This window comes from Hyla sarda, chromosome 2, assembly GCF_029499605.1.
Source record: "Hyla sarda isolate aHylSar1 chromosome 2, aHylSar1.hap1, whole genome shotgun sequence".
Lineage (NCBI taxonomy): Eukaryota > Metazoa > Chordata > Amphibia > Anura > Hylidae > Hyla > Hyla sarda.
In genome coordinates this window covers 47,521,063-47,547,395 of record NC_079190.1, presented here as the reverse complement: position 1 = coordinate 47,547,395, position 26,333 = coordinate 47,521,063, and the positions used below count along the sequence as shown (strand labels likewise).

The 26,333-nt window shown below is 41.4% G+C and overlaps 1 protein-coding gene across 1 annotated transcript in view; it reads left to right on the top strand.

The window, feature by feature from the left end:
• Positions 1 to 26,333, top strand: part of IFT88 (intraflagellar transport 88) — an 89,085-nt gene that overhangs the window by 28,075 nt on the left and 34,677 nt on the right. The window contains exons 10-17 of the mRNA XM_056561723.1: positions 100 to 202; positions 2,544 to 2,658; positions 3,761 to 3,992; positions 8,519 to 8,589; positions 10,033 to 10,119; positions 15,806 to 15,905; positions 18,977 to 19,063; positions 26,033 to 26,219. Of these exons, the coding sequence (XP_056417698.1) occupies positions 100 to 202; positions 2,544 to 2,658; positions 3,761 to 3,992; positions 8,519 to 8,589; positions 10,033 to 10,119; positions 15,806 to 15,905; positions 18,977 to 19,063; positions 26,033 to 26,219 (982 nt within the window). The remainder of the gene's footprint in view (positions 1 to 99; positions 203 to 2,543; positions 2,659 to 3,760; positions 3,993 to 8,518; positions 8,590 to 10,032; positions 10,120 to 15,805; positions 15,906 to 18,976; positions 19,064 to 26,032; positions 26,220 to 26,333) is intronic.

The following is a 26,333-nucleotide window of genomic DNA, read 5'->3' as shown; positions in this document are numbered from 1 at the left end:
TTAAATATGTGAGATAAAAGTGTTATTCCTTTACAAAACTTTCTGAGTAAAAACTGTGTATATCAGTACATTTATTTATCTATGGATTTTTTTTAACAGACGCTGCTTAACTTGGCAACCCAGTATTCAGCCAATGAGATGTATGCAGAAGCGCTCAATATTTACCAAGTAATTGTGAAGAATAAAATGTTTAGTCATGCAGGTATGTACCTTGTGGCCTGTTTAATGGAGATAGTGTAGTCGGTGGTATTGCGGGGGGGAGGGGACCATAATTTATTCAATTAGAAAAGCGGACCTTTAACATGCAGCCCTTATCTCAGCTTGTTCTTCTGATCGGTGGGGAGCTCAGCACTGGAACCCCAGCCGACTAAAAACTTTTGGCATGTAAAGAATCCTTCAAGAAAACCACTTCCATGTAGTGTGGTATGGTTAGCTTTTTGCAGTGGTCGATGGTTAATCTTTTTATTTATTTATTTATTTATTTTAATTGATGCAAAATTTTTGCACAAACTAACATTTTTGTGCAATCTCACACCAGCCCAGATCACACTTAGAAGCTTGTTTACATCTAGGATACTTTGCTATTTATAAAGAACCTGCCCTTCTTATAATATGGAGAATTATGGAGTACACATGGCGTACGCTCAGGCAAATGGGGGTAAAAAGAACTTGATTTACACAGATAATGAAAACTTTTCCTCCTATATAAAGGTGTTTCAGAGATGTAGCAGAACTAGGTTTGTTACTTACAATGATGTTCTATTTTCTGCATCATATTTCATGTCTGACATTTCCCATAGAACTGTAAAGACGCTTACTGAATTATCTTTACACTGAACTTTCCCTTTAATGTAGGATGTAAACTTCAGCTCTGCTAACTCTGTACATTTAAATTTAAGATGATGTTTTTAATAAGTTTAAAGTGTATAAATAAGATGGCTTTAGGGGGCACATGTTGGTTCTCCAAGCCAGGAAAATACAGAGTTAGTAGTGTTTGCTTGGGTTGAAATCACTAGGTATTTCAGCCACAGGAATGTGCTGGCACAAGGTATGGCCTGTCTTGCCTTCAGAGGCCTTATTTTATCTCAACCAAAGAGCACATGACTTGCATATCACAGGATGAGGTGAAGCTAGAAATCGTGACCAAGTCCTACATATACACTGAACATTTGTACTTTTGAACATTTTTTGTATTATGCAATAAGGTTATGACACAGGTGACATGCTAATATGGACCCGATACAGTATTAATACCACAATTTAATAAAATGTGCTTGTACAAATAATGTTTATCATGACCGCATCACACATGAATCAAATTGTAAGCACTTACCGTATATACTCGAGTATAAGCCGACCCGAATATAAGCCGAGGCCACTAATTTCTCCCCCAAAAACCCAGGAAAAGTTATTGACTTGACTATAAGCCTTGGGTGGGAAATACATCATCCCCCCCGACATCATCCAGACCCCCGTCATCATCCACCCCTGTCATTAATACCCCCGTCATCATCACCCTGTCATTTACACCCCCGTCATCATCACCTTGTCATCATCTCCCCCCCCCCCCTTCATCATCACCCTGTCATCATCCCCCCCCCCCCCCCTTCATCATCACCGCCTGTCAATCCCCTCAGTGGTCTTTAACCTGCGGACCTCCAGATGTTGCAAAACTACAACTCCCAGCATGCCCAGACAGCCATCGGCTGTCCGGGCATGTTGGGAGTTGTAGTTTTGAAACATCTGGAGGTCCGCAGGTTGAAGACCACTGCGCGGCCCTTCGTCATCATCCAGACCCCCCGCTTTAGTTTTCTACTCACCTCCCCTCGGTGGGAAGGGTGAGCTGGTCCGGGCCATCTATGCTGCAGGGACCGTCCGGTGGGGAGGGTTAGTCGTTCCGGGCTGTACATTTTCACCGGGAGGCCCTCTTCTCTGCTCGCTCCGGGCCGGCCCGGATTAGTGATGTTGCCTTGGCAACGACGCATAGGGACTTTCATGCGCATGAACGTCCCTGTGCGTCGTCGTCAAGGCAACGTCACTAGTCTGGGGCCGGCCCGGAGTGACTAACCCTCCCCACCGGACGGTCCCTGCAGCATAGATGGCCCGGACCAGCTCACCCTTCCTTCCCACCGAGGGGAGGTGAGTAGAAAACTAAAGGGGGGTCTGGATGATGATGAAGGCCGCGGTGGTCTTCAACCTGCGGACCTCCAGATGTTTCAAAACTACAACTCCCAGCATGCCCGGCTTATACTCGAGTATATACAATATGTCCAGTTACATGTAGCTCTCTTATAAGTAACCTATATATCTATATGATCCTAACAGTAGTCAAAGATAAAATTTCACATTATGTCACCCATGATCGTAGTGTGTCCTGTGCCGCCCTGCAAACCCTACAGCTGCTGTTTCGCTCCTTCGTCGGGAGGTTTGGCTGGAGGTTTACCAGAAATGTTATGTTGCAACTAAGCATAATGCAATGAATGACTTTTGAAATGGGAAACTGATATTGTAAAGGGTAAAATGTATATGTATTTTTTTTACAGGTCGCCTAAAAGTGAACATGGCAAACATTTATTTGAAGCAGAAAAACTATTCCAAAGCAATTAAATTTTATCGGATGGCTCTTGATCAGATCCCAGGTGCCCACAAGGAGATGAGGTATATTATACAATTTAAAATAAAAAATAAGCCATCACAACTACCTAATACATGGGTGCACACTGCTGTGCAGAATACAGAATGTACAAAAAAGAAAGGTTGCAGCAGCACTCTTGGCGCTTGTGCGCTAAGAGCCTCCATTCTTTGACCAAGAGTGCTGCTGCAACCTTTCTTTCTTTTTTTTGTACCTATTATACAGTTTGACAATTTTTTTTGGATCTAGGCAGCTAGTTCTCTGGGCTCTCGTCCTTTACACATGACGGGGGTGCTGTATGGCTAAATCACATGGCACAAAAGGGAGGAATAGAGGACGGATAAAATCTTCCATGTTGAGTGGGGCACCAGTGCCCACTATCATCCTGGTTGTCAGGCATGCCGCCCGCTTCCATATGTTTTTGTTTAACTGTGAGTGCACACAGGTCACAGGGCCGACTAAGGGTGCATTCACACCATGTTTTGGACATACGGGTGCCGGATCCGGTGGGGGGAGGGGCAAACCGGGTGCTCCCGTACCCCGGCCGGATCAGCCCGTGACTCCATTTACTTTAATGAGCCGACCGGAGTCAAACAGTGACTCCGGTCGGCTCAGTTTTGACCCGTATGCGGTTTCCTGACCGGACCTAAAACCGTAGTTTACTACGGTTTTAGGTCCGGTCCAAAACCGCATACGGGTCAAAACTGAGCCGACCGGAGTCACTGTTTGACTCCGGTTGGCTCATTAAAGTAAATGGAGTCACGGGCTGATCCGGCCGGGGTACGGGAGCGCCCGGTTTGCCCCTCCCCCCGCCGGATCCGGCACCCGTATGTCCAAAACGTGGTGTGAATGCACCCTAACACCTAGATACCTGAACCAAATTTTCTCTATCACTATTGTGACCTGGCACTTGGGATTTGTCAAGCCCTTTACTACTCTAGTATACTTATTCTAATTTATTTTGCTCTACACATGAACAGGTTTATTTAGGGTGAAGCTATATGCTAAGTGCTAGATACATTTCCATGACATATGTCAGTACTGAAGAGTACATTGCACAGACATTTAATGATGTATCCGACATACGTGGTATAGTGAAGCTCATGTCTGTCATGCTGGTTAATACAGGATCAAGATTATGCAGAATATTGGAGTGACTTTTATCAAGACGGGTCAGTATGCTGACGCTATCAACTCCTTCGAGCACATTATGAGCGAATCTCCAAATCTGAAAGCTGGTTTCAATTTAATCCTGTGTTATTTTGCTGTCGGAGACCGAGACAAAATGAAAAAGGCCTTTCAGAAGTTATTAGCAGCACCTATTGGAATTGATGATGACGACAAGTATATTTCACCTAGTGTAAGTAGTAGTGAAGTAGTAGTGCACCTTATTATGTGTCATGAAAACATCATTTAATCTTGTGGATTTTAGCTGTTTGTGGAGCCGCAGCCTCTTTAAAGGGGTACTCCGGTGGAAAATATATATATATATATTTTTTTTAAATCAATTGTTGCCAGAAAGTTAAAGGGGTTATCCACCATAAGGTGATTTTAGTACGTACCGGGCAAATAGTAATGGACATGCTTAGGAAGGATCTGCTCTTGTCTTGGGGCTAAATGGCTATGTTCTGAGATTACCATAACACTGTGGCTAGCTTTTTGTGAACTTGTATTTCCTGTTTGACTTTTCTTTTTTTGACTGCAAATCCCACAATTCCATTTTCCTCCCTCCCTCCCACACATCAGCCACCCCACCCATTGAAACAAAAGACCTGTGGTTTTCAATCAGGGTGCCTACAGCTGTTGCATTAGTTGCAGTTGATCTCTCTCCCACCAAGCAACCCCTCCATCCATTGAAGCAGACAGCCTCCCTGTCATCAACTGACTAGTGATGTCAGGTCTCAGCCGCATTGCAAGCTGGGAAAAATCTGGGACAACAGTCATTTTGTATGCTGATAGAAATAAATAGTAGGGTGAAAATCACAGAAGAATTGTGAGAAAACCATCACACACAGGTACAGACACTATATTATGAACTACACTAGCTTTACAGCCCCTGTAGCATAGTCAAATAAAAAAAATTCCTGGAATACCCCTTTAAACAGATTTGTAAATTACTTCTATTAAAAAAAATCTTTATCCTTCCAGTACTTTTTAGCAGCTATATGCTACAGAGGAAATTCTTTTCTTTTTGAATTTATTTTTTGTCTTGTCCACAGTGCTCTCTGCTGACACCTCTGCCCGGAACTGTCCAGATCAGCATAGGTTTGCTATGTGGATTTTCTCCTGCTCTGGACAGTTCCTGATACGGGCATCAGGTGTCAGCAGAGAGCACTGTGGACAAGAAAAAAAAAAAAATTCAAAAAGAAAAGAATTTCCTCTGTAGCATACAGCTGCTAAAAACTACTGGAAGGGTAAAGATTTTTTTAATAGAAGTGATTTACAAATCTGTTTAACTTTCTGGCACCAGTTGATTTAAAAAAAATAAAATAAAAAATTTCCACCGGAGTACCCCTTTAATGTTTACTAGTGCTCATTTCTGTATTGCTTTACTTGCTATACTTATAGTATCGGCAGAGCAAGGTATTGCTGCTAAAAGTACAGTGGTACAGGTACAAACACTAGAAAACATTAAAGAGGCTGGGGCACTTGCAGTCCTTTGAGTAGGACTAATATAAAGAGACTTCTTGTGATCAGGGAAACATCAGAGGGATACAGTAATCTGTTTCTAGCTCCAAATCACCTCACTGAGGAATGTAAAAAAAAATGGCACTGAAAAAATGGGGACTTCTTTTGGTGCTTGTATGCAGTGTTAATTGTGACAGCTATTCATTTTTTTGTTTTAGTCATAATATTTTTAATTTAAAGGGTACCTCTCATCAAATAAACTTTTGATATATTTTAGATTAATGAATGTTGAATAACTTTCCAATAGCATGTTAATGAAAAATATGCTTCTTTCTATTGTATTTTTCCCGATCAGTCCTGTCAGCAAGCATTTCTGACTCCTGCTGGAGTCCTAAACACTCAGAGCTGCCAGCCTGCTTTGTTCACAGCCAAACAGGCTGTGAACAAAGCAGGCTGGCAGCTCTGAGTGTTCTCCTTTGTGAACAAAGCAGACTGGCAGCTCGTAGTGTTTAGGACTCCAGCATGAGTCTGAAATGCTTGCTGCCAGGACTGGTAGGGAGACCCCTAGTGGTCATTTCTTCAAAGTGGAAAATTAAATAGAAAAAAGCATATTTTTTAATAACATGCAATTGTAAAGTTATTCTGCATACATTAATCTATAATATATCAAAAGGTTTTTTTTGATGAGAGGTACACTTTAACAACAATTGAATTATTTTAGTTGACTGTCATAAGATTTCAGTCGACTAAATCTTCAGAAGACTTGAATAAAATTGAATGAATTTAGATAAATTGCAATGCAAATTCGAAAGAAATGCTTCAATAAACTGCTTGATAGACTTAAGGCAGTTCATTTGGGGGGTCTAACTATGGGCAACCGGATTGGCTTCTTAATTTACAGCAGACAAAAATTCCTGAGTGTCATTAACCTGCCTAATGGAAAGGTTTATAACATTGCAGTTAATCTATGCTATGCTATGGACTGGATAGGGGGGAATTTGCCAATTCTTCTTCCTTAGCTTTGCCTATCCTATTGCACTTACAATCCTCTAAGGTCCCTCCTATTCTCCGACATAACCCACTCGTGTATTCAGAACTGGAGGCTTTGTCGTGTACTTTGTAAACTTGATCCTAATACTTTAGTGTTACTTCCTTTTTGGGATAATCCTTTGTTTCTTAAGGGTACGCCACCTCCTTTCTATAGGTCCTTAGAACCCAGTAGTTATGTTCATGTTTGCCACCTCTTGTCTTATAGGTTTACAAGTCTCCATTTTGCTTAGGCCTTTTGTAAATGTTCTCTTCTAGGTGGTCATCACTTTTATTATACAGTATTCAGCTTACAGTATGTAATTCAGCACTGCAACTTATTCCGACCCTAGACATCTTATCCTCTATCCAAAGGATAGGGGATAAGATATCTGATTGCAGGGGTCCTGCTGCTGGGGACCCCCGCGATCTCAGCTGCAGCATCCCAGACATCCAGTGCACGGAGCGAACTTTGAAATGACTGGCGATGCGGGGCGTAGGCTCATGACTTCACGGTCAGGCCCCCTTAATGCAAGTCTATGGGAGGGGGCGTGACGGCCATCACACCCCCTCCCATAAACTTGCATTGAGGGGGCGTGGCAATGACATCACGAGCGGGCGTGGCCGTGACATCACAGGCCTCCGGCGCTGCACCGGACCCTCTAAACCAGTGGTCTTCAACCTGCGGACCTCCAGATGTTGCAAAACTACAACTCCCAGCATGCCCGGACAGCCAACGGCTGTCCGGGCATGCTGGGAATTGTAGTTTTGCAACATCTGGAGGTCCGCAGGTTGAAGACCACTGCTCTAAACGAACGCCGGGTGCAGCAGGTAGATCGCAGGGAGTCCCCAGTGGCGGAACCCCTGCGATCAGACATCTTATCCCCTATCCTTTGGATAGGGGATAAGATGTCTAGGGGCGGATTACCCCTTTAAGGATCACCCCTTAAATATAGTTTCAGTCATGGCTAAACGTACTCCATTCTTCTTTTCTTTTTTAAGTCACATTGGGGGGGATTTATCAAAACCTGTGCAGAGGAAGACTTGCCCAGTTGCCCATAGCAACCAATCAGCTTGCTGCTTTCATTTTTATGAAGGCCTGTGAAAAATGAAAGAAGCGATCTGATTGGTTGCTATGGGCAACTGGGCAAGTTTTCCTCTGCACAGGTTTTGATAAATCTCCCCCTTAAACCCTAACTAAAATGGAACAATTGGTCCAGGAAGGTTAACACCCCAACTACCTGCCCATTCAGTACAGGACCTTGTAACGGCTATGGGTAAACTAAATTCCATAATGCATTATGATTAGAGATGAGCGAACTTACAGTAAATTCGATTCGTCACAAACTTCTCGGCTCGGCAGTTGATGTCTTATCCTGCATAAATTAGTTCAGCTTTCAGGTGCTCTGGTGGGCTGGAAAAGATGGATACAGTCCTAGGAGACTCTTTCCTAGGACTGTATCCACCTTTTCCAGCCCACCGGCGCACCGGAAAGCTGAACTAATTTATGCAGGAAAAGTCATCAACTGCCGAGCCGAGAAGTTTGTGACGAATCGAATTTACTGTAGGTTCGCTCATCTCTAATTATGATCTTTGATATTTTTCTCCTAAATTGAATTGTGAACTTTTTGTTTCAAATGAACTGGATTGAAATCCTCACAGAAAAGGAGAAAAGAGAAAGGGGGAGATTTATCAAAACCTGTCCAGAGGAAAAGTTTCCCAGTTGCTCATAGCAACCAATCAGATCGCTGCTTTCATTTTTAACAAGGCCTCTGCAAAATGAAAGAAGCGATCTGATTGGTTGCTATGGGCAACTGGGCAACTTTTCCTTTGCACAGGTTTTGATAAATCTCCCCCTAAGAGTTTCTGCACCGCTGCTTTATGGCTGAGCCGGTGTAACTCCTAGATTCTTTGAGGGAGATTTATCAAAAGAAGTCCAGAGGAAAAGTTGTCCAGTTGCCCATAGCAACCAATCAGATTGCTTCTTTGATTTTTAACAAGGCCTCTGCAAAATGAAAGAAGCGATCTGATTGGTTGCTATGGGCAACTGGGCATCTTTTCCTTTGCACAGGTTTTGATAAATCTCCCCCTTTCTCTTTTCAGTAATGTCTTTACAAACCGACTTGTAGTAAGGGAGACCTTCTATGAGCTTTTCATCATAAGCCATAATAACAATATTTGTCGAACAGTGTTAAATAAAACCTTTTTTTTTATTTTTTTTATTGTATTTAGGATGATCCTCATACAAACTTGTTGATGGAAGCTATTAAAAATGACAGTCTCCATCAAATGGAACGAGAAAGGTAATCAAACGTTTTCTCCTTGTATTGTGTTATGATATCTCATGTAAGGTTAGGATTTCTTGGTTCCCTTCCTGTCAGAGTAGAGCTATAGGGGGAGATTTCTCAAAACTTGTGCAGAGTTAAAGTGGGGCAGTTGCCCATAGCAACCAATCAGATCGCTTCTTACAGTTTTCAGGAGCCTTTTCAAAATGAAAGAAGAGAGCTGATTGGTTGCCATGAGAAGCTGCACCACTTTTCCTCTAGACAAGTTTTAATAAATCTCCCCCATAGAGCTTACAATTACAGGGATAATATATACACACCCATTTTCGGATCAAAGTAATGTAGAAAAAGATGTGGGAAAATTCTCTGCAGAAAAAGAGAAGCCTGAAATCTAAAATACAAATAGGCAGTGCTGTTAGACACCCTATTGCACCTCCCTTCCTGTGTCCTATTCACAATACATTAGTAAACTCAGATCTATAGTGGTCTTTGCACTGACGTGCTGTTTTAGTTGCCCCTGCTCCACTAACATAGTTAGTTTAGTCTAAAGGGGCGACACGCCTTCTTTACCGTGAGGGCTGTGAATTTATGGAACGGTCTACCTCAGGAACTGGTCACAGCAGGAACAATTAACAGCTTTAAAACAGGGTTAGATACATTCCTGGAACAAAATAACATTAATGCTTATGCAGAATTATAAAACTACATCCCTTCCCCTTATCCCCTTACACCCTTCACTTCAATCCCCTGGTTGGACTTGATGGACGTATGTCTTTTTTCAACCATACTAACTATGTAACTATGTAACATGGAGGGAACGTCAGTGAGCCATCTTTTTCCTTAAAGGGGTACTCCGCCTCTAGACATCTTATACCGAATCGAAAGGATGGGGGATAAGATGTCTTATAGCAGGGGTCCAGCCTCTGGGACCCCCCATCCCCACCCCTTGTGATGTCACACCACACCCCCTCCATTCATGTCTATGGGAGGGGGCATGGTGTGACATCCTGAGGGGGGGATGGCGTGACTTCACGACCATGGCTGCCCACACCAGGGTACTGCATGGAAATCACGGGGGGGGGGGGGGGGGGGGCAGACCCCTGCGATCAGACATATTATCCCCTATCCTTTCGGTAGGGGATAAGATGTATAGGGGCGGAGTACTCCTTTAATGCCTTGGATAAGCGTAATTTGTTGAGAAAATGGGTTATTGTTTTATTGCACTTGAAACTTGAATCTCTAGTTACTGAGTGGATTTTGACTTTAAAAATGAATCCATACATAATGACCCAGATTAATCATTTCTGTCTAAAACTTTGTCTCATCTAGTATAAATGTGCACTGTTAATGTATGGGACCAAGACAATAAAGTCGAGAAGCGCAGCCTGTTGTAAATCTGCCCCAGGGTTCTTTGTCCGTTTCATTTGAACTCTTTTGGGTCTTATTTTTCTCATCTTTAAGGAAAGGATTGGCTGAAAAATATATCATGACGGCAGCAAAACTGATAGCGCCTGTTATTGAGACCTCATTTGATGTCGGCTATGACTGGTAAGATGTAAAAAGTTATATTTTGTACTGACCTTAATTGGTTCACAGTTTAGAACAAAGAAAGACTTTCATCTCAAGACCATGGGGGAGATTTATTAAAACCTGTATAGAGGTAAAGTGGTGCAGTTGCGCAATTAGATAACTTTTTTCATTTTTAAAAGGGCCTCTGAAAAATGAAAGATGCGCTCTGATTGGTTCATAGGGACCACTGCACCATTCTTCCTCTACACAGGTTTCGATAAATCTCCCCCTATGTGCCTATACACTAGGGATCGACCGATATCGATTTTTTAGGGCCGATACCGATAATCTGTGAACTTTCAGGCCGATAGCCGATAACTTATACCGATATTCTGGTATAAATTATCGGCTATTTCTCACCCCCCACCCGGCCCCGCAGAGGCCGCTGCCGATCAATGATTTAAAGCGGGCGCTTTAAATCGATGAACTGCAGCGGCTTTTGCGGGGCCAGAGACCGCCGCCGCCACCCGCTTCTCTCCCCCTGCCTGTCCTGGGGTCCTCCTGAGTCCAACCACCACAGCTGCCCCATTGCCTCCCCCATCCCCAGTTTTATAATTACCTGTTCCCTGGCTCTGCGCTACTTCTGGCTCCGGCGGCGTCCTGAGCTGTCATTGTGCGCACTGACGGTGGCGTCGCGTTGAGGACGTCATTCGTCATTGCTCTGCGCAGCACGCAGGATGCCGCAGGAGCCAGAAGTAGCGCGGACCGCGGGCCCCAGGAACAGGTAATTATAAAACCGGGGAGGCAATGGGGCGGCGGCGGCGGTCTCTGGGCGAGGCGGGGCATTATCGGCATACCGGCAAGGTAATTGCCGATACCCATAATGTCCAAAATCGTGAATATCGGCCGAACAGATAATCGGTCAATCCCTACTATACACATTAGACGAAAATGTCAGGTAAACTCGATATGTCCATACACATCAGATGGGCAGCCAATCCCACCAAAGTCATCGGAAATGTATCAAAACCTGTGCAGAGGAAAAGTTGCCCAGTTGCCCATAGCAACCAATCAGATGGCTATTTTTATTTTGCAGAGGCCTTGTTAAAAATGAAAGAAGCGATCTGATTGGTAAGTCCTGATTGTATATGTATGAAGGAAGCAGGATTGAATAGTTGAACTTCAACATGTCTAGTCTTTTTCTTCCCACTCAAAATAATCCAATGTCCGATGCGTGACAGTAGTTTATTCTCTCCAGTCACTCACTGTAAACACATGCACCCTCCAGACTAAGCTTCCATGTGTACGAGGCTGTCGCACAGATGCACCTTTGACCAATAGTTAGTGAAGATATGTGGGAACCTTTAGGGTACATTCACACACATCATATCTGTTACGGATTTGATGCGTCAGAAATGATGCTGTGTTCACTGTGTACTTAGCATCTGATCGTAGCATCAAATATGAAGGGTACATTCACACATACCATATCTGCTGCAGATTTTCTGCTGTGCTTAACTATTTATTAATATTGATCTAACAGCAGCAAATCCACAGAGGATACTGTAGGTGTGAATATACCATCAGCAAGAGACTGCAAATTATTATCTCTTTGTCACCACGTACTTGTACTAAAGCAGCACAATAAAAAAATGTATACACCTATGTATAAGACTTCAGCATAAGGAAAATTCTCCTTTAACTAAAATGTATCCAGGCAATAGAGTGCTTCTGAAGGTGCTGGGCCACTTCTGGGTGTGACATCTACCTCCGCACCTCTATAGCTACAGCTCTGAGATGAATAAGATGGCTGCAGGAGGTGCCGATGATCTCTTTGACATTTTGGGGCAGCAATACACTGGCTATGCCAGATTTGTGGATGACAATTGCCATGTTTAAAGGGGTACTCCGGTGGAAAACTTTTTTTTATTTTTATCAAATGGTGCCAGAAAGTTAAACAGATTTGTAAATTAGAAACAAAAATTTCAACCACCCCTCAAGGATACCACCCTACTGGGTGCACAGTGAAAAAATGGTTTGAAGACAGTTTGTTTGAACAATGCAAAAAATATTTATTAAAATACAATTAAAATAATTCAATTAAAAAACATTTGAACAGAGCAATATTGGATATATTGGATTACCATAGGGCCCTAATGGTATATATTCATAGTAATATATGAGGCACTGCGGTTGTAAATAATGGCCGACTGTCCGGATTGTACTGTTAAACCGGCAATTTGTATATCTGGTTGTAAAGTCCTTTGTGTGGATTGGACTAAAAATGCCTGTAGTCTCTATGGAGATGAATAGTGCTCACAGTGTCCGCTGGTCCCGTACTGAGACGGGCCGAAAATGATGGGAGTAGCAGTTCTACTTCACAAGCAGAGCGTTGATTTCGGCTTGGTTTGGGAGCGGTGATATAGCAGATGGCTCCCACGCCGGAGGTCCGTAGCTGCGGCGTGCGGCTGTTGTAATATCGGACCCTCGCTGGCTTACTCCGGTGGAAATGCTCGGGGTGGTGGCAGCATGTCAGGCATGTAAGGTAGAATCAGAAGCAGGTGAATCCGTCAGATGGATAGAAATCCCAGCTGGAGCAGCAGGTCTATAAGTGGCTGGTTTAGGTTAAGTCGGCTTCTGAATGGGCAGTGCGTCTTTGTAGTGCTCTGTTCAGACAAAGTCTTAAGCCTAGACGCATTTCAGAGTACTGCAATTAGACCCCTTCCTCAGTAGGCAAATTTTGTATATGCATGTATTGTACATATACAAAATTTGCCTACTGAGGAAGGGGTCTAGTTGCAGTACCCTGAAACGCGTCTAGGCTTAAGACTTTGAATGAACAGAGCACTACAAAGATGCACTGCCCATTCAGAAGCCGACTTAACCTAAACCAGCCACTTATAGACCTGCTGCTCCAGCCGGGATTTCTATCCATCTGACGGATTCACCTGCTTCTGATTCTACCTTACATGCCTATAATAAATCCAAAGAAGGGGCAAAATAATACCAATATATTTCAAGTCGAGTGTGTTGGTAACTAACAAGAGATCCTATATACACACTGGAACACCAATTCTATACATAAGTAATAAACTTTATTGAGAACATCATTAGATAAAAACAATTAAAAAGGACAGTATAGCCAGACAAAAAGGAGTTGGTAAGGTAGGTAATATATCATCAATTAGCATAAATGCAAAACATGACATAGTTATTCCTAACTAAAGAGTCGGGCCACCAGTATAACAAAAATTATAAGTTACACATGACAGTCATGTAGAAATTGCACAGAAAACAAAGCCTAAGTAAGGAGGTCACTGAATAGATGGCCTCCAGCGAGTGGTCAGGAGGAAGGGGAAAAGCAAATAATAGTGTGCAATTAAGAGATCAAAAGAACTGCGGGATAGGAACCAATGCCCGCCCGTTTGGAGCACAGAAGAGCAGCATTACCATGAAGCTTCCCCACTCACAGAGCACAAGCTAGGAGACATAAACAGTGTACCTACCCACACAACACCAGCACCCCAAAGTCGTTTCGCCGTTTGGCTTCCTCAGGGAGTACTCCCTGAGGAAGCCAAACGGCGAAACGACGTTGGGGTGCTGGTGTTGTGTGGGTAGGTACACTGTTTATGTGTAACTTATAATTTTTGTTATACTGGTGGCCCTACTCTTTAGTTAGGAATAACTATGTCATGTTTTGCATTTATGCATTTATGCTAATTGATGATATATTACCTACCTTACCAACTCCTTTTTGTCTGGCTATACTGTCCTTTTTAATAGTTTTTATTTAATGATGTTCTCAATAAAGTTTATTACTTATGTATAGAATTGGTGTTCCAGTGTGTATATAGGATCTCTTACCTTACATGTCTGACATGCTGCCACCACCGCGAGCATTTCCACCGGAGTAAGCCAGCGAGGGTCCGATATTACAACAGCCGCACGCCGCAGCTATGGACCTCTGACGTGGGAGCCATCTGCTATATCACCGCTCCCAAACCAAGCCTAAATCAACGCTCTGCCTGTGAAGTACAACTGCTACTTCCATCATTTTCGGCCCGTCGCAGTACGGGACCAGCAGACACTGTGAGCACTATTCATCTCCATAGAGACTACAGGCATTTTTAGTCCAATCCACACAAAGGACTTTACAACCAGATATACAAATTGCCGGTTTAACAGTACAATCCGGACAGTCGGCCATTATTTACAACCGCAGTGCCTCATATATTACTATGAATATATACCATTAGGGCCCTATGGTAATCCAATATATTCAATATTGCTCTGTTCAAATGTTTTTTAATTGAATAATTTTAATTGTATTTTTTAATAAATATTTTTTGCATTGTTCAAACAAACTGTCTTCAAACCATTTTTTCACTGTGCACCCAGTAGGGTGGTATCCTTGAGGGGTGGTTGAAAATTTTGCTTCTAAATTTGTTTTGCTCAGTCGGTGGGGACCGATTTGTCAACTACAATTTAACCTCGGATACAAGTTTGTGAGCTGCACACATATTTCCATTTATCTTAGATTTGTAAATGACATCTATTAAAAAATCTTAATCCTTCCAGCACTTATTAGCTTCTGAATACAACAGAGGAAATGCTTTTCTTTTTGTGACACAGCGCTCTCTGCTGACATCATGACCACAGTGCTCTCTGCTGACATCTCTGTCCATTTTAGGAACTTTCCAGAGCAGCATATGTTTGCTATGGGGATTTTCTCCTACTCTGGAAAGTTCCTATAATGGACAGAGATGTCAGCAGAGAGCACTGTGCTCGTGATTCAGCAGAGAGTTCTGTGTTCCAAAAAAAAAAATGTCCTCTGTAGTATTCAGAAGCTAATAAGTACTGGAAGGATTAAGATTTTTTAATATAAGTAATTTACAAATCTGTTTAACTTTCTGACACCAGTTGACTTATTAAAAAAAAAAAAAAGTTTCCATGGGAGTACCCCTTTAAACAGACCCACAGAATAAAGAGAACATGTCAGTTATACCGTAAAGTGCAATGCGTAAAAAGAAAACAAAAGCCCCCAGAAATTGCAAAATTGCGCGTGAGGGCGGGGGTTTCAATATTATCCCACAAATGATATTTTTTTATAAACAATAAAGTATATTGTTTATGGTAAAAGGAGCGAAGTCATGTTACACCAGTGTTTCCCAACCAGGGCGCCTCCAGCTGTTGCAAAACTACACCTCCCAGCATGGGGATGGGGGTTTCAATATTAACCCACAAATGATAATTTTTTTGTTTAGCAGTATATTGTTTATGGTAAAATGAGCGATGTCATGTTACACCAGTGTTTCCCAACCAGTGCACCTCCAGCTGTTGCAAAACTACAACTCCCAGCATGCCCGGACAGCCTTCGGCTGTTCGGGCATGCAGGGAGTTGTATTTTTGCAACAGCTGGAGGTTCCCTGATTGGGAAACACTGCGTTACACATGTGGAGATGTATCAGAGAAAGAGATGAATACAGAGCAACAGACTATTTCTGTAACACTACAAGAACCAGCAAGGCCTGAGAACTTCCCATGCTGGTACTTGTAGTACCCACACGGTAATAACAAGTGCATCCATCAATCAAACACACTTTTAGCCATTCAGAGAACATTTTACTTCCTCGTATGTTCCCTGAGGATACACATATTAATGTGGTAACAATGCAAAGTTTTAGTTTTGTGAAAGTCTAAAATGAAATGACTTTTGGGCTCCTAGGTGTGTGGAGGTTGTGAAGACATCACTATATGTGGAACTGGCTAATGATCTGGAGATCAACAAAGCGATTACTTTCCTCAAACAGAAGAACTTTACCCAGGTATATTCGGCATATCCTGTGATATACAATATGTTTAACTATTATGACTCAATCACCCAAACTATTAAAGGGATTCTTTATCTGATGTATTTAAACATCAAACTACCCAACGCCTTTAATTTAGGTTATGTCAGGGTTGTTGAATAAAACTCTTTAACGGTCCATTCACACATGGCCGTAAATGTTGGCACCTCTGAAATTTTTCAAGAAAATGAAGTATTTCTCACAGGAAAGGATTGCAGTAACACATGTTTTGCTATATACCTGTTTATTCCCTTTGTGTGTATTGGAACTAAACCAAAAAAGGGAGGAAAAAAAGCAAATTGGACATAATGTCACCAAACTCCAAAAATGGGTTGGACAAAATTATTGGCACCCTTAACTTAATTGGTTGCCCTTTGGAAAAAATAACTGAAATCAGTGACTTCCTATAACCATCAATAAGCTTCTTACACCTCTCAGCCGGAATGTTGGACCGCTCTTCCTTTGCAAATTGCTCCAGGTCTCTCTTATTGGAAGGCGCCTTTTCCCAACAGCAATTTTAAGATCTCTCCACAGATGTTCAATGGGATTTAGATCTGGACTCATTGGCCACTTCAGAACTCTCCAGCGCTTTGTTGCCATCCATTTCTGGTTTTTTTTGACGTATGTTTGGGGTCATTGTCCTGCTGGAAGACCCAAGATCTTGGACGCAAACCCAGCTTTCTGACACTGGGCTGTACAGTGAGACCCAAAATCCATTGGTAATCCTCAGATTTCATGATACCTTGCACACATTCAAGGCACCCAGTGCCAGAGGCAGCAAAACAACCCCAAAACATAACTTACTCTCCACCATATTTCACTGTAGGCACTGTGTTCTTTTCTTTGTAGGCCTTATTCTGTTTTTCGGTAAACAGTAGAATGATGTACTTTACCAAAAAGCTCTATCTTGGTCTCATCTGTCCACAAGAAGTTTTCCCAGAAGTATTTTTGGCTTAATAAAGTTCATTTTGGCAAAATGTAGTCTTGCTTTTTTATGTTTCTGTGTCAGCAGTGGGGTCCTCCTGGGTCTCCTGTCCTAGCGTTTCATTTAATTTAAATGTCGACGGATAGTTCACACTTACACTGATGCTCCCTGAGCCTGCAGGACAACTTGAATATCTTTGGAACTTGTTTGGGGCTGCTTATCCACCATCCGGACTATCCTACGTTGACACCTTTCATAAATTTTTCTCTTCCGTCCACACCCAGGGAGATTAGCTACAGTGCCATGGGTTGCAAACTTGATAATATTGCGCACTGTGGACAAAGACAAATCTAGATCTCTGGAGATGGACTTGTAACCTTGAGATTGTTGATATTTTTCCACAATTTTGGTTCTCAAGTCCTCAGACAGTTCTCTTCTCCTCTTTCTGTTGTCCATGCTTAGTGTGGCACACACACACACACAATGCAAAGACTAAGTGGACTTCTCTCCTTTTTATCTGCTTTCAGAGGTGATTTTTATATTGCCCACACCTGTTACTTGCCTCAGGTGAGTTTAAAGGAGCATCACATGCTTGAAAAAATCTTATTTTTGCACATTTTTGAAAGGGTGACAATAATTTTGTCCAGCCCATTTTTGGACATTATGTCCAATTTGCTTTTTTCCCTCCATTTTTTGGTTTAGTTCCAATATATACAAAGGGAATAAACATGTGTATAGCAAAACATGTGTTACTGCAATCCTTTTTTTTCTAGAAAAATTTCAGAGGTGCCAATATTTACGGCCATGACTGTATATTATCATGCCCAGATTTGATGCTCAGGATTTGAAGCTGTATTCAGTTTATATTGATATCTGTAGCATCCGTCCCCGTGTGACCCTGCCCTTATGGTGTATACACACGCCTGTTGTGGATGTAGCGAGGAGCTGTTTTTAGCAGCAGAAGTTGCTCTCAGCCATACATGTCCCCAGCAGTGGCCATATGAAGTACTATGCTGCAGCCAGACAGTATTATGTTCTGGATGGTATGGGGAATCCCTAGTGATGTTATTTATGAAACAAAAATAGAGGAACAGAAACACAGCCGCACATCCACAATTTGTATCTACTTGCTTCTCAGCATAGTATCAAAAACTAACAGGTTGTTAGTATACATTTTGTTCTCTATTTGAATTCACATGATGTTATTTATAAGCCATGACTTCCATAAAGAGGATATACATTCTTAGTATTAAAGGGGTACTCCGGTGAAAAACTTTTTTTTTTTTTTAAACAACTGGTGCCAGAAAGTTAAACAGATTTGTAAATTACTTCTATTAAAAAATCATAATCCTTCCTGTACTTATTAGCTGCTGAATACTACAGTGGAAATTCTTTTCCGTTTGAAACACAGAGCTGTCTGCTGACATCACGAGCACAGTGCTCTCTGCTGACATCTCTGTCCATTTTAGGAACTGCCAGAGGAAAAGGAAATACCCATAGCAAACATATGCTGTTCTGGGCAGTTCCTAAAATGGACAGAGATGTCAGCAGAGAGCACTGTGCTCATGATGTCAGCAGAGAGCTCTGTGTTTCAAAAAAAAGAATTTCCACTGTAGTTTTCAGCAGCTAATAAGTACAATAAGGATTAAGATTTTTTTATGGAAGAAATTTACATATATGTTTAACTTTCTGGCACCAGTTGATTTAAAAAAATAAAAAAATAAATAAATAAAAAAAAGTTTTTCACTGGAGTACCCCTTTAAGTATATTAGAAGTATTAATGTTTTGCCAAGATGTACAACAGGTTTTTGAATCTGACAGTGCCCATTTAAAAAAAAAGAAAAAGTTATGCAGTTTTTTTTAACATTAAAAACATTCTTAAATTTTACAGTGTTTTCCTTTTTATTTTTTTGCTATTTGCTTTACATTGTCAGTACGATATGGTATGTACTTTACAGTTCTATTTGATTAACATTGTGTAGATGTAGTGTGTAGATATTGAGGTTAATGAATTCCCCAACAATACAATGTCATCTTCCTGTTCACTCCGTCCTGCTATGAAAGCTGATGTGCTATTAGAATGTCTATATCTATATAAATGTCTATGCTGATTTCCTTTTAGGCTGTGGAAACATTAAAATTGTTTGAGAAAAAAGATACCAGAGTAAAAAGTGCTGCAGCAACTAACCTCTCATTCCTTTACTATCTGGTAAGTTTTCATGTTTCTTTTGTAGTCCTAGATAAAACTTCAATGGGCTCTCTTTTACATGTGTGCACCAGCCTAGCTACTTTTCAAAAAGCAGGATATTGTAAGTATCCATTATTTAGAGACTACAGTGTGTCTAAGATTAACCCCTTAAGGACCCATGATGTACCGGTACGTCATGAGTCCGCTCCCGTTCTATAACGCGACGTCATAGCAGGTTGGGCCCGGTTTCTAACAACGGCCAGGACCTGTGGCTAATAGCGCGCGGCACTGATCGCGGTGCCGCGCGCTATTAACCCCTTAGACGCGGCATTGAACGCTGCGTCTAAAGAGAAAGTAAACTAATGCCGGTTAGCTCAGGGAGCTGTTCAGGATCGCCGCGATGATATCGCGACAACTCGAACAGCTTACAGGACTGCCAGAGGGTCCCTACCTGCCTCCTCGCTGTCCGATCGCCGAATGACTGCTCAGTGCCTGAGATCCAGGCATGAGCACTCAAGCGGCAGAATCATTGATCAATGGTTTCCTTTGAGAAACCACTGATCAATGTAAAAGATCAGTGTGTGCAGTGTTATAGCCCCCTATGGGAGCTATATCGTTGCAAAAAAAAGGTGAATAAAGATCATTTAACCCCTCCCCTAATAAAAGTTTGAATCACCCCCCTTTTCCCATAAAAAAAAAATAGTGTAAATAAAAATAAACATATGTGGTATCGCCGCATGCGGAAATGTCCGAATTCTAAAAATATATTGTTAATTAAACCGCACGGTCAATGGCGTACGCGCAAAAAATTCTATCAATAAGTCCTATCAATGCAAAAATGGTACCGCTAAAAACTTCAGATCATGATGCAAAAAATGAGCGCTCATACCGCCCCATACGTGGAAAAATAAAAAAGTTATAGGGGTCAGAACATGACAATTTTAAATGTATAAATTTTCCTGCATGTAGTTATGATTTTTTCCAGAAGTCCAACAAAATCAAAACTATATAAGTAGGGTATCATTTTAATTGTATGGACCTACAGAGTAAAGAGAAGGTATAATTTTTACCGAAAAATGTACTACGTAGAAACGGAAGCCCCCAAAAGTTACAAAATGGTGTTTTTCTTTTTCAATTTTTTTTCACAATGATTTTTTTTTTCCGTTTCGCTGTAGATTTTTGGGTAAAATGACTGATGTCATTACAAAGTAGAATTGGTGGCACAAAAAATAAGCCATCATATGTATTTTTTTTTTTTTTTTTTTTTAACAAATTTTATTCAATTTTTCATGAAACAATAACAAAACATATTGTCAACAATGACATCCAATGCCCCTCAGAGAGTAACCAAGAGATAGGCACAAAACATATCAGAGTCCATGTCAACTAGAGTAAATGGGAGACATTTAAGTATAAGAATGTTCAGTATTGAGGAACAAGTGAAAGAGGGACATATTGCTGAGTATTACAGAGTACCTCCATGTAGCCAGCATGAGAGAAAAGCCCTCAGGGAATACAATTACAGTTACGCTGGTAGGCGCAGCCCACCCAAGGTGTTATCTATAGAGCCTAAACAGTACCAGTCCGTAGAGCTAAATGGTTTAACTATGTCTATTATTTCCTCGGCTGTGTAGTGTGAAAGGATAAACTTCTCCCATTTGTCAAAAAACTTTGCGGTGTGTGTGTTCTTGTGGCGTTCAGTGTCCAATTTATCAATCCCGCAGAGTATTTTGAGTTGGCATTTAAGCATTGTCAGCGAGGGAGCAGTCGGGGAAATCCAGCAATGAAAAATACATCTAAGAGCTACTAATAGAACAACGTGAACTAGGGGAGGCCATCTAGAGATATGGTCCTGTATAGGTTCTGGGGGCCTACATTGGTGGAACAGCAAAGCTCTGGGTGTATAGGGCAGAGAACTCCCCAGGTATCATCATATGGTTTTTAGGTGCAAAATTTAAAGTTATGATTTTTTAAAGGTAAGGAGGAAAAAACGAAAATGCAAAAACGGAAAAACCCCGGGTCCTTAAGGCGTTAAAGGGGTACTCCGGTGGAAAACTTTTTAATTTTTTTTAATCAACTGGTGTAGATTTAGAAATGACTTCTATTTAAAAATCTTAATCCTTCCATTACTTATTAGCTGCTGAAATCAACAGAGAAAACTATTTTCTTTTTGGAACACAGTTCCCTCTGCTGACATCTCTGTCCATTTTAGGAATTGAACAACAACCTACAGGTGTGGAAGACCACACAACAAAATGGTGAATATACCCCAGTTAGAAGTAACTTATGACAAGTATGATCATGTATAAAAATGATTTTATTGAGATATATAGTTAAAAAAATACATATGTGTAGATCTGAAATCACAGAATCATACATGATCATACTTGTCATAAGTTACTTCTAACTGGGGTATATTCACCATTTTGTTGTGTGGTCTTCCACACCTGTAGGTTGTTGTTTTAGTTGCTCTTTTAGTGAATAATAAATCCCCTATCCTACCTATATAATATTATTCTATTTTGAGCCCTTGAGGAAAGTCTTTTTCGGTCACATTTTAGGAATTGCCCAGAGCAGCATATGTTTGCTATGGGGATTTTCTCCTACTCCGGACAGTTCTTAAAATGGACAGAGATGTCAGCAGAGAGCCATGTGTTCCAAAAAGAAAAGTATTTCCTCTGTAGTATTCAGCAGCTAATAAATACTGGAAGGATTAAGATTTTTTAATAGAAGTAATTTACAAATCTGTTTAACTTTCTGGCACCAGTTGATTAAAAAAAAATATATAAAGTTTTCCACCGGAGTACCCCTTTAACCCCTTAACGACGAAGGATGTAAATGGACGTCCTGGTGAGGTGGTACTTAACGCACCAGGACGTACATTTACGTCCTATGCATAACCGCGAGCATTATTTGCGGCAGGTACCGGCTGCTGATAGCAGCCAGGGACAGCCCGTAATGGCGGACATCCGCGATCGCCATTAACCCCTCAGATGCCGTGATCAATACAGATCATGGCATCTGCAGCATCGTGGTACTTTGAATGGATGATTGGATCGCCCGCAGCTCTGCTGCGCCGATCCGATCATCCAGCATGGAGGCCGGAGGTCCCCTCACCTTGCTCCGTCTCCCGGGGTCTTCTGCTCTGGTCTGAGATCGAGCAGACCAAAGCAGAAGATCACCGATAATACTGATCAGTGCTATGTCCTATGCATAGCACTGAACAGTATTAGCAATAGAATGATTGCTATAAATAGTCCCCTATGAGGACCATAAAAGTGTAAAAATAAAAGTAAAAAAAGTTAAAAATAAAAGTAAAAAAAATTTGAAAACCCCCCTCCCCCCAATAAAAACGTAAATTGTCCCATTTTCCCTATTTCACCCCCAAAAAGATTTAAAAAAAAATAAAAAATGTATATACATATTTTGTATCGCCGTGTGCGTAAATATCCCAACTATTAAAATAAAATGTTAATGATACCGTACGGTGAACGGCATGAACGTAAAAAAAAAAAAATCCAAAATGGCTGCTTTTTTATAACATTTTATTCCCCAAAAAATTTATTACAATAAAAGTTTTAAAAGTTTTAGATTAGCAAATATGTACAAAGTACAGATCACGGCGCAAAAAATGAGCCCTCATACCGCCGCTTATACGGAAAAATTAAAAAGTTATAGGTCTTCAAAATAGGGGGATTTTAAACGTACTAATTTGGTTAAACAGTTTGCGTTTTTTTTTTTTTAGGAGTAACAGTAATAGAAAAGTATGTTATCATGGGTATCATTTTAATCATATTGACCCAAAGAATAAAGAACATATGTCATTTTTACGGTAAATTGTATGGTGTGAAAATGAAACCTTCCAAAATTAGCAAAATTGTGGTTTTCTTTTTAATTTCCCCACACAAATAGTATTTTTTTGGTTGCTCCATACATTTTATGGTAAAGTGAGTGATGGTATTACAACGGACAACTGGTCACGCAAAAAAAAGCCCTCATACTAGTCTGTGGATGAAAATATAAAAGAGTTATGATTTTTTGAAGGCGAGGAGGAAAAAATGAAAACTTAAAGCTAAAATTGTCTGTGTCCTTAAAGGGGTATTCCAGGCAAAACCTTTTTTTTATAAATATCAACTGGCTCCGGAAAGTTAAACAGATTTGTAAATTACTTCTATTAAAAAATTTTAATCCTTCCAATAGTTATTAGCTTCTGAAGTTTTCTGTCTAACTGCTCAATGATGATGTCATGTCCAGGGAACTGTGCATGATGGGAGAATATCCCCATAGGAACTGCACAGCCTCCGGGACGTGAGTCATCAGAGAGCAGATAGACGGAAAACAACAACTCAACTTCAGAAGCTGATAACTATTGATAACTGAAGGATTAAGATTTTTTAATAGAAGTAATTTACAAATCTGTTTAACTTTCCGGAGCCAGTTGATATATAAAAAAAGTTTTGGCCTGGAATACCCCTTTAAGGCCCAAATGGGCTTCATCCTTAAGGGGTTAAACAACGCATATTCACTCACTTTTTGGAGGAGGAAAAAAAATCTCATCCTAACTAAACCAGAGTCTCCTCAAAAAAAGAAGAGTCATCCATCTAAAGGTTCAGGCTTGACAACTATGCAGTAGTTTTTATTGCCGAACTGAAATGTGACAGCGAGAGGTGCACAGAGGCGTGATGTACAGTATAATGTACAGTATCCAACCCCTCTAGTGTTCATTCCAGGTACACCAATAGCTCGGTGTTACATTATTTTGGTGGTGGAACCAGTGTTACGACCCTTTCCTCTAAGTGTCCCAGAAGCCGTTATCCAATGTTAAAACACGATTGCTCCAGTTACTGTGAGCAGCCTGCTTGGCCTAAATCTGCTACTATGGCCTGGAGCAGTGTTTTCCAACAAGGGTGCCTCCAGCTGTTGCAAAACCACAACACCCAGCATGCTCGGACAGCCAAAGGCTGTCCGAGCATGCTGGGAGTTGTAGTTTTGCAACAGCTGGAGGCACCCTGGTTGGGAAACACTGGCCAGGAGTGTCTCCAGGCATGTCTCCCATCTGTGACGTCATTGGTCAGCAATTACAAAGGGCGCTGCCAGAAGCGGATGTTGATGATTTGTGTGCCCAATTGCTTTCTCCCTCAGATAACCATTAGTAACCTTGTAGATAGTATGCCAAGGCATGTAAATGTGTGCACTTCTGTATCTGGCGCTTATACTCGATACTGAATAAATCTAGATGTTTTACAGGTATACTCCTGTGGAAAACTTTTTTTTTTTATCAACTGGTGCCAGAAAGTTAAACAGATTTGTAAATTACTTCTATTAAAAAAATCTTAATCCTTCCAGTACTTATTAGCTGCTGAATACTACAGAGGTAATTATTTTCTTTTTGGAACACAGAGCTCTCTGCTGACATCAAGAGCACAGTGCTCTCTGCTGACATCTCTGTCCATTTTAGGAACTGTCCAGAGCAGCATATGTTTGCTATGGGGATTTTCTCCTACTCTGGACAGTTCTTAAAATGGACAGAGATGTCAGCAGAGAGCACTGTGGTCATGATGTCAGCAGAAAGCTCTGTGTTCCGAAAAGAAAATAATTTCCTCTGTAGTATTCAGCAGCTAATAAGTAATAAAAAAGTTACGTCTGTTGGAAAATAATGGCAGAAAAACAATTTTGCTCAGAAAAGGAAAAAGAACATAGAAAGCCATATAAAATGGTATCGCCAGCATCGTACTGACCCACAGAATAAATATAACATCACTTTTACCGCACAGTGTACCACATAAAAATAAAAAATAAAAACGCCAGAAATTTTCCAGTTTTTCACAATATTTTGGTGTTTTTCACAAAAAATGCTTCATGTGTCAACAAAAATGCACCACTTACCGTATTTTTCGTCCTATAGGACGCACCGGCGTATAAGACGCACCCAATTTATAGGTGCAAAATCTAAAAAAATAAGATTTTGAACCCAATAGTGGTCTTCAACCTGCGGACCTCCAGATGTTGCAAAACTAAAACTCCCAGCATGCCCGGACAGCCGTTGGCTGTCCGGGCATGCTGGGAGTTGTAGTTTTGCAACATCTGGAAGTCCGCAGATTGAAGACCACTGCATAGGAGGTAATACTCACGTGTCCCCGCCTCTCCGGACCCCTCACCGCTGCCCTGGATGTCGCTCCATCGCTGTCCCCGTCGCTCTGGAACGTCTATGCTGCCGGCCGGGTATCCTCGCTCTCCGTCGCCGTCATCACGTCGTTACGCACGCCGACGCACGTACTCAACGACGTGATGACGAGGAAGGAGAGCGCCGGCCATACAGGGGATCCCTGAACGGAGAAGACACCGAGGAGGCAGGTAAGTTCCCCCCCTGTGTCCTGTAAGCACTAACCCGGCTGTTCGGGACCGCCGCGGTGAAATCGCGGCGGTCCCGAACAGCCCGACTGAACAGCAGGGTTAGTGTCACTTTCCCTTCAGACGCGGCGGTCAGCTTTGATCGCCGCGTCTGAAGGGTTAATACAGGGCATCACCGCGATCGGTGATGTCCTGTATTAGCCGCAGGTCCTGGCCGTTGATGGCAGCAGGGACCGCCGCGATAGGGGCGTATTCGCCGTATAAGACGCACCGACTTTTTCCCCCCAGTTTTGGGGAAGAAAAAGTGCGTCTTATACGGCGAAAAATACGGTATATAATGTACAATATATCACGAAAAAACTATCTCAGAATCACTCTGCTCAGAAAAAGCGTTCTAGAGTTATTACCATTTAAAGAGATACATGTCAAATAAAAAAAAAAGAGCCTGGTCATAGAGGAAAACAATGGGTCGGTCCTTAAGGGGTTAAATATTTTATGTTTATTTTATCACTTGCATATCATTAACATGTTTGTCCATTTTTTATAATTCCACTACTTTTCCTTCTTACTGTTGCAATGTCTAAGCTGAGGAGTGTATTTTTAACCCCCTGTCTCTTCTATATCTTTATTTTCTTGCAGGAGAAAGATTACTCCCAGGCTGACCTGTATGCAGATTTAGCAGTGACCTCTGATCGATACAATCCATCAGCATTAACAAATAAAGGCAACACAGTTTTTGCTAATGGAGACTATGAGAAAGCAGCCGAATATTACTCAGAAGCTCTAAGAAATGACTCCTCCTGCACTGAGGCGCTTTATAACCTTGGTGAGAAGGCTCTTTATTACTTACACGTCTTTGTATCTTCTATATTTAGACCAGAATTTTAAAAAGTTTCCCTTTTTAGAGGAGCTACAGGTTTCATCATGTTTTAGGTTGTTG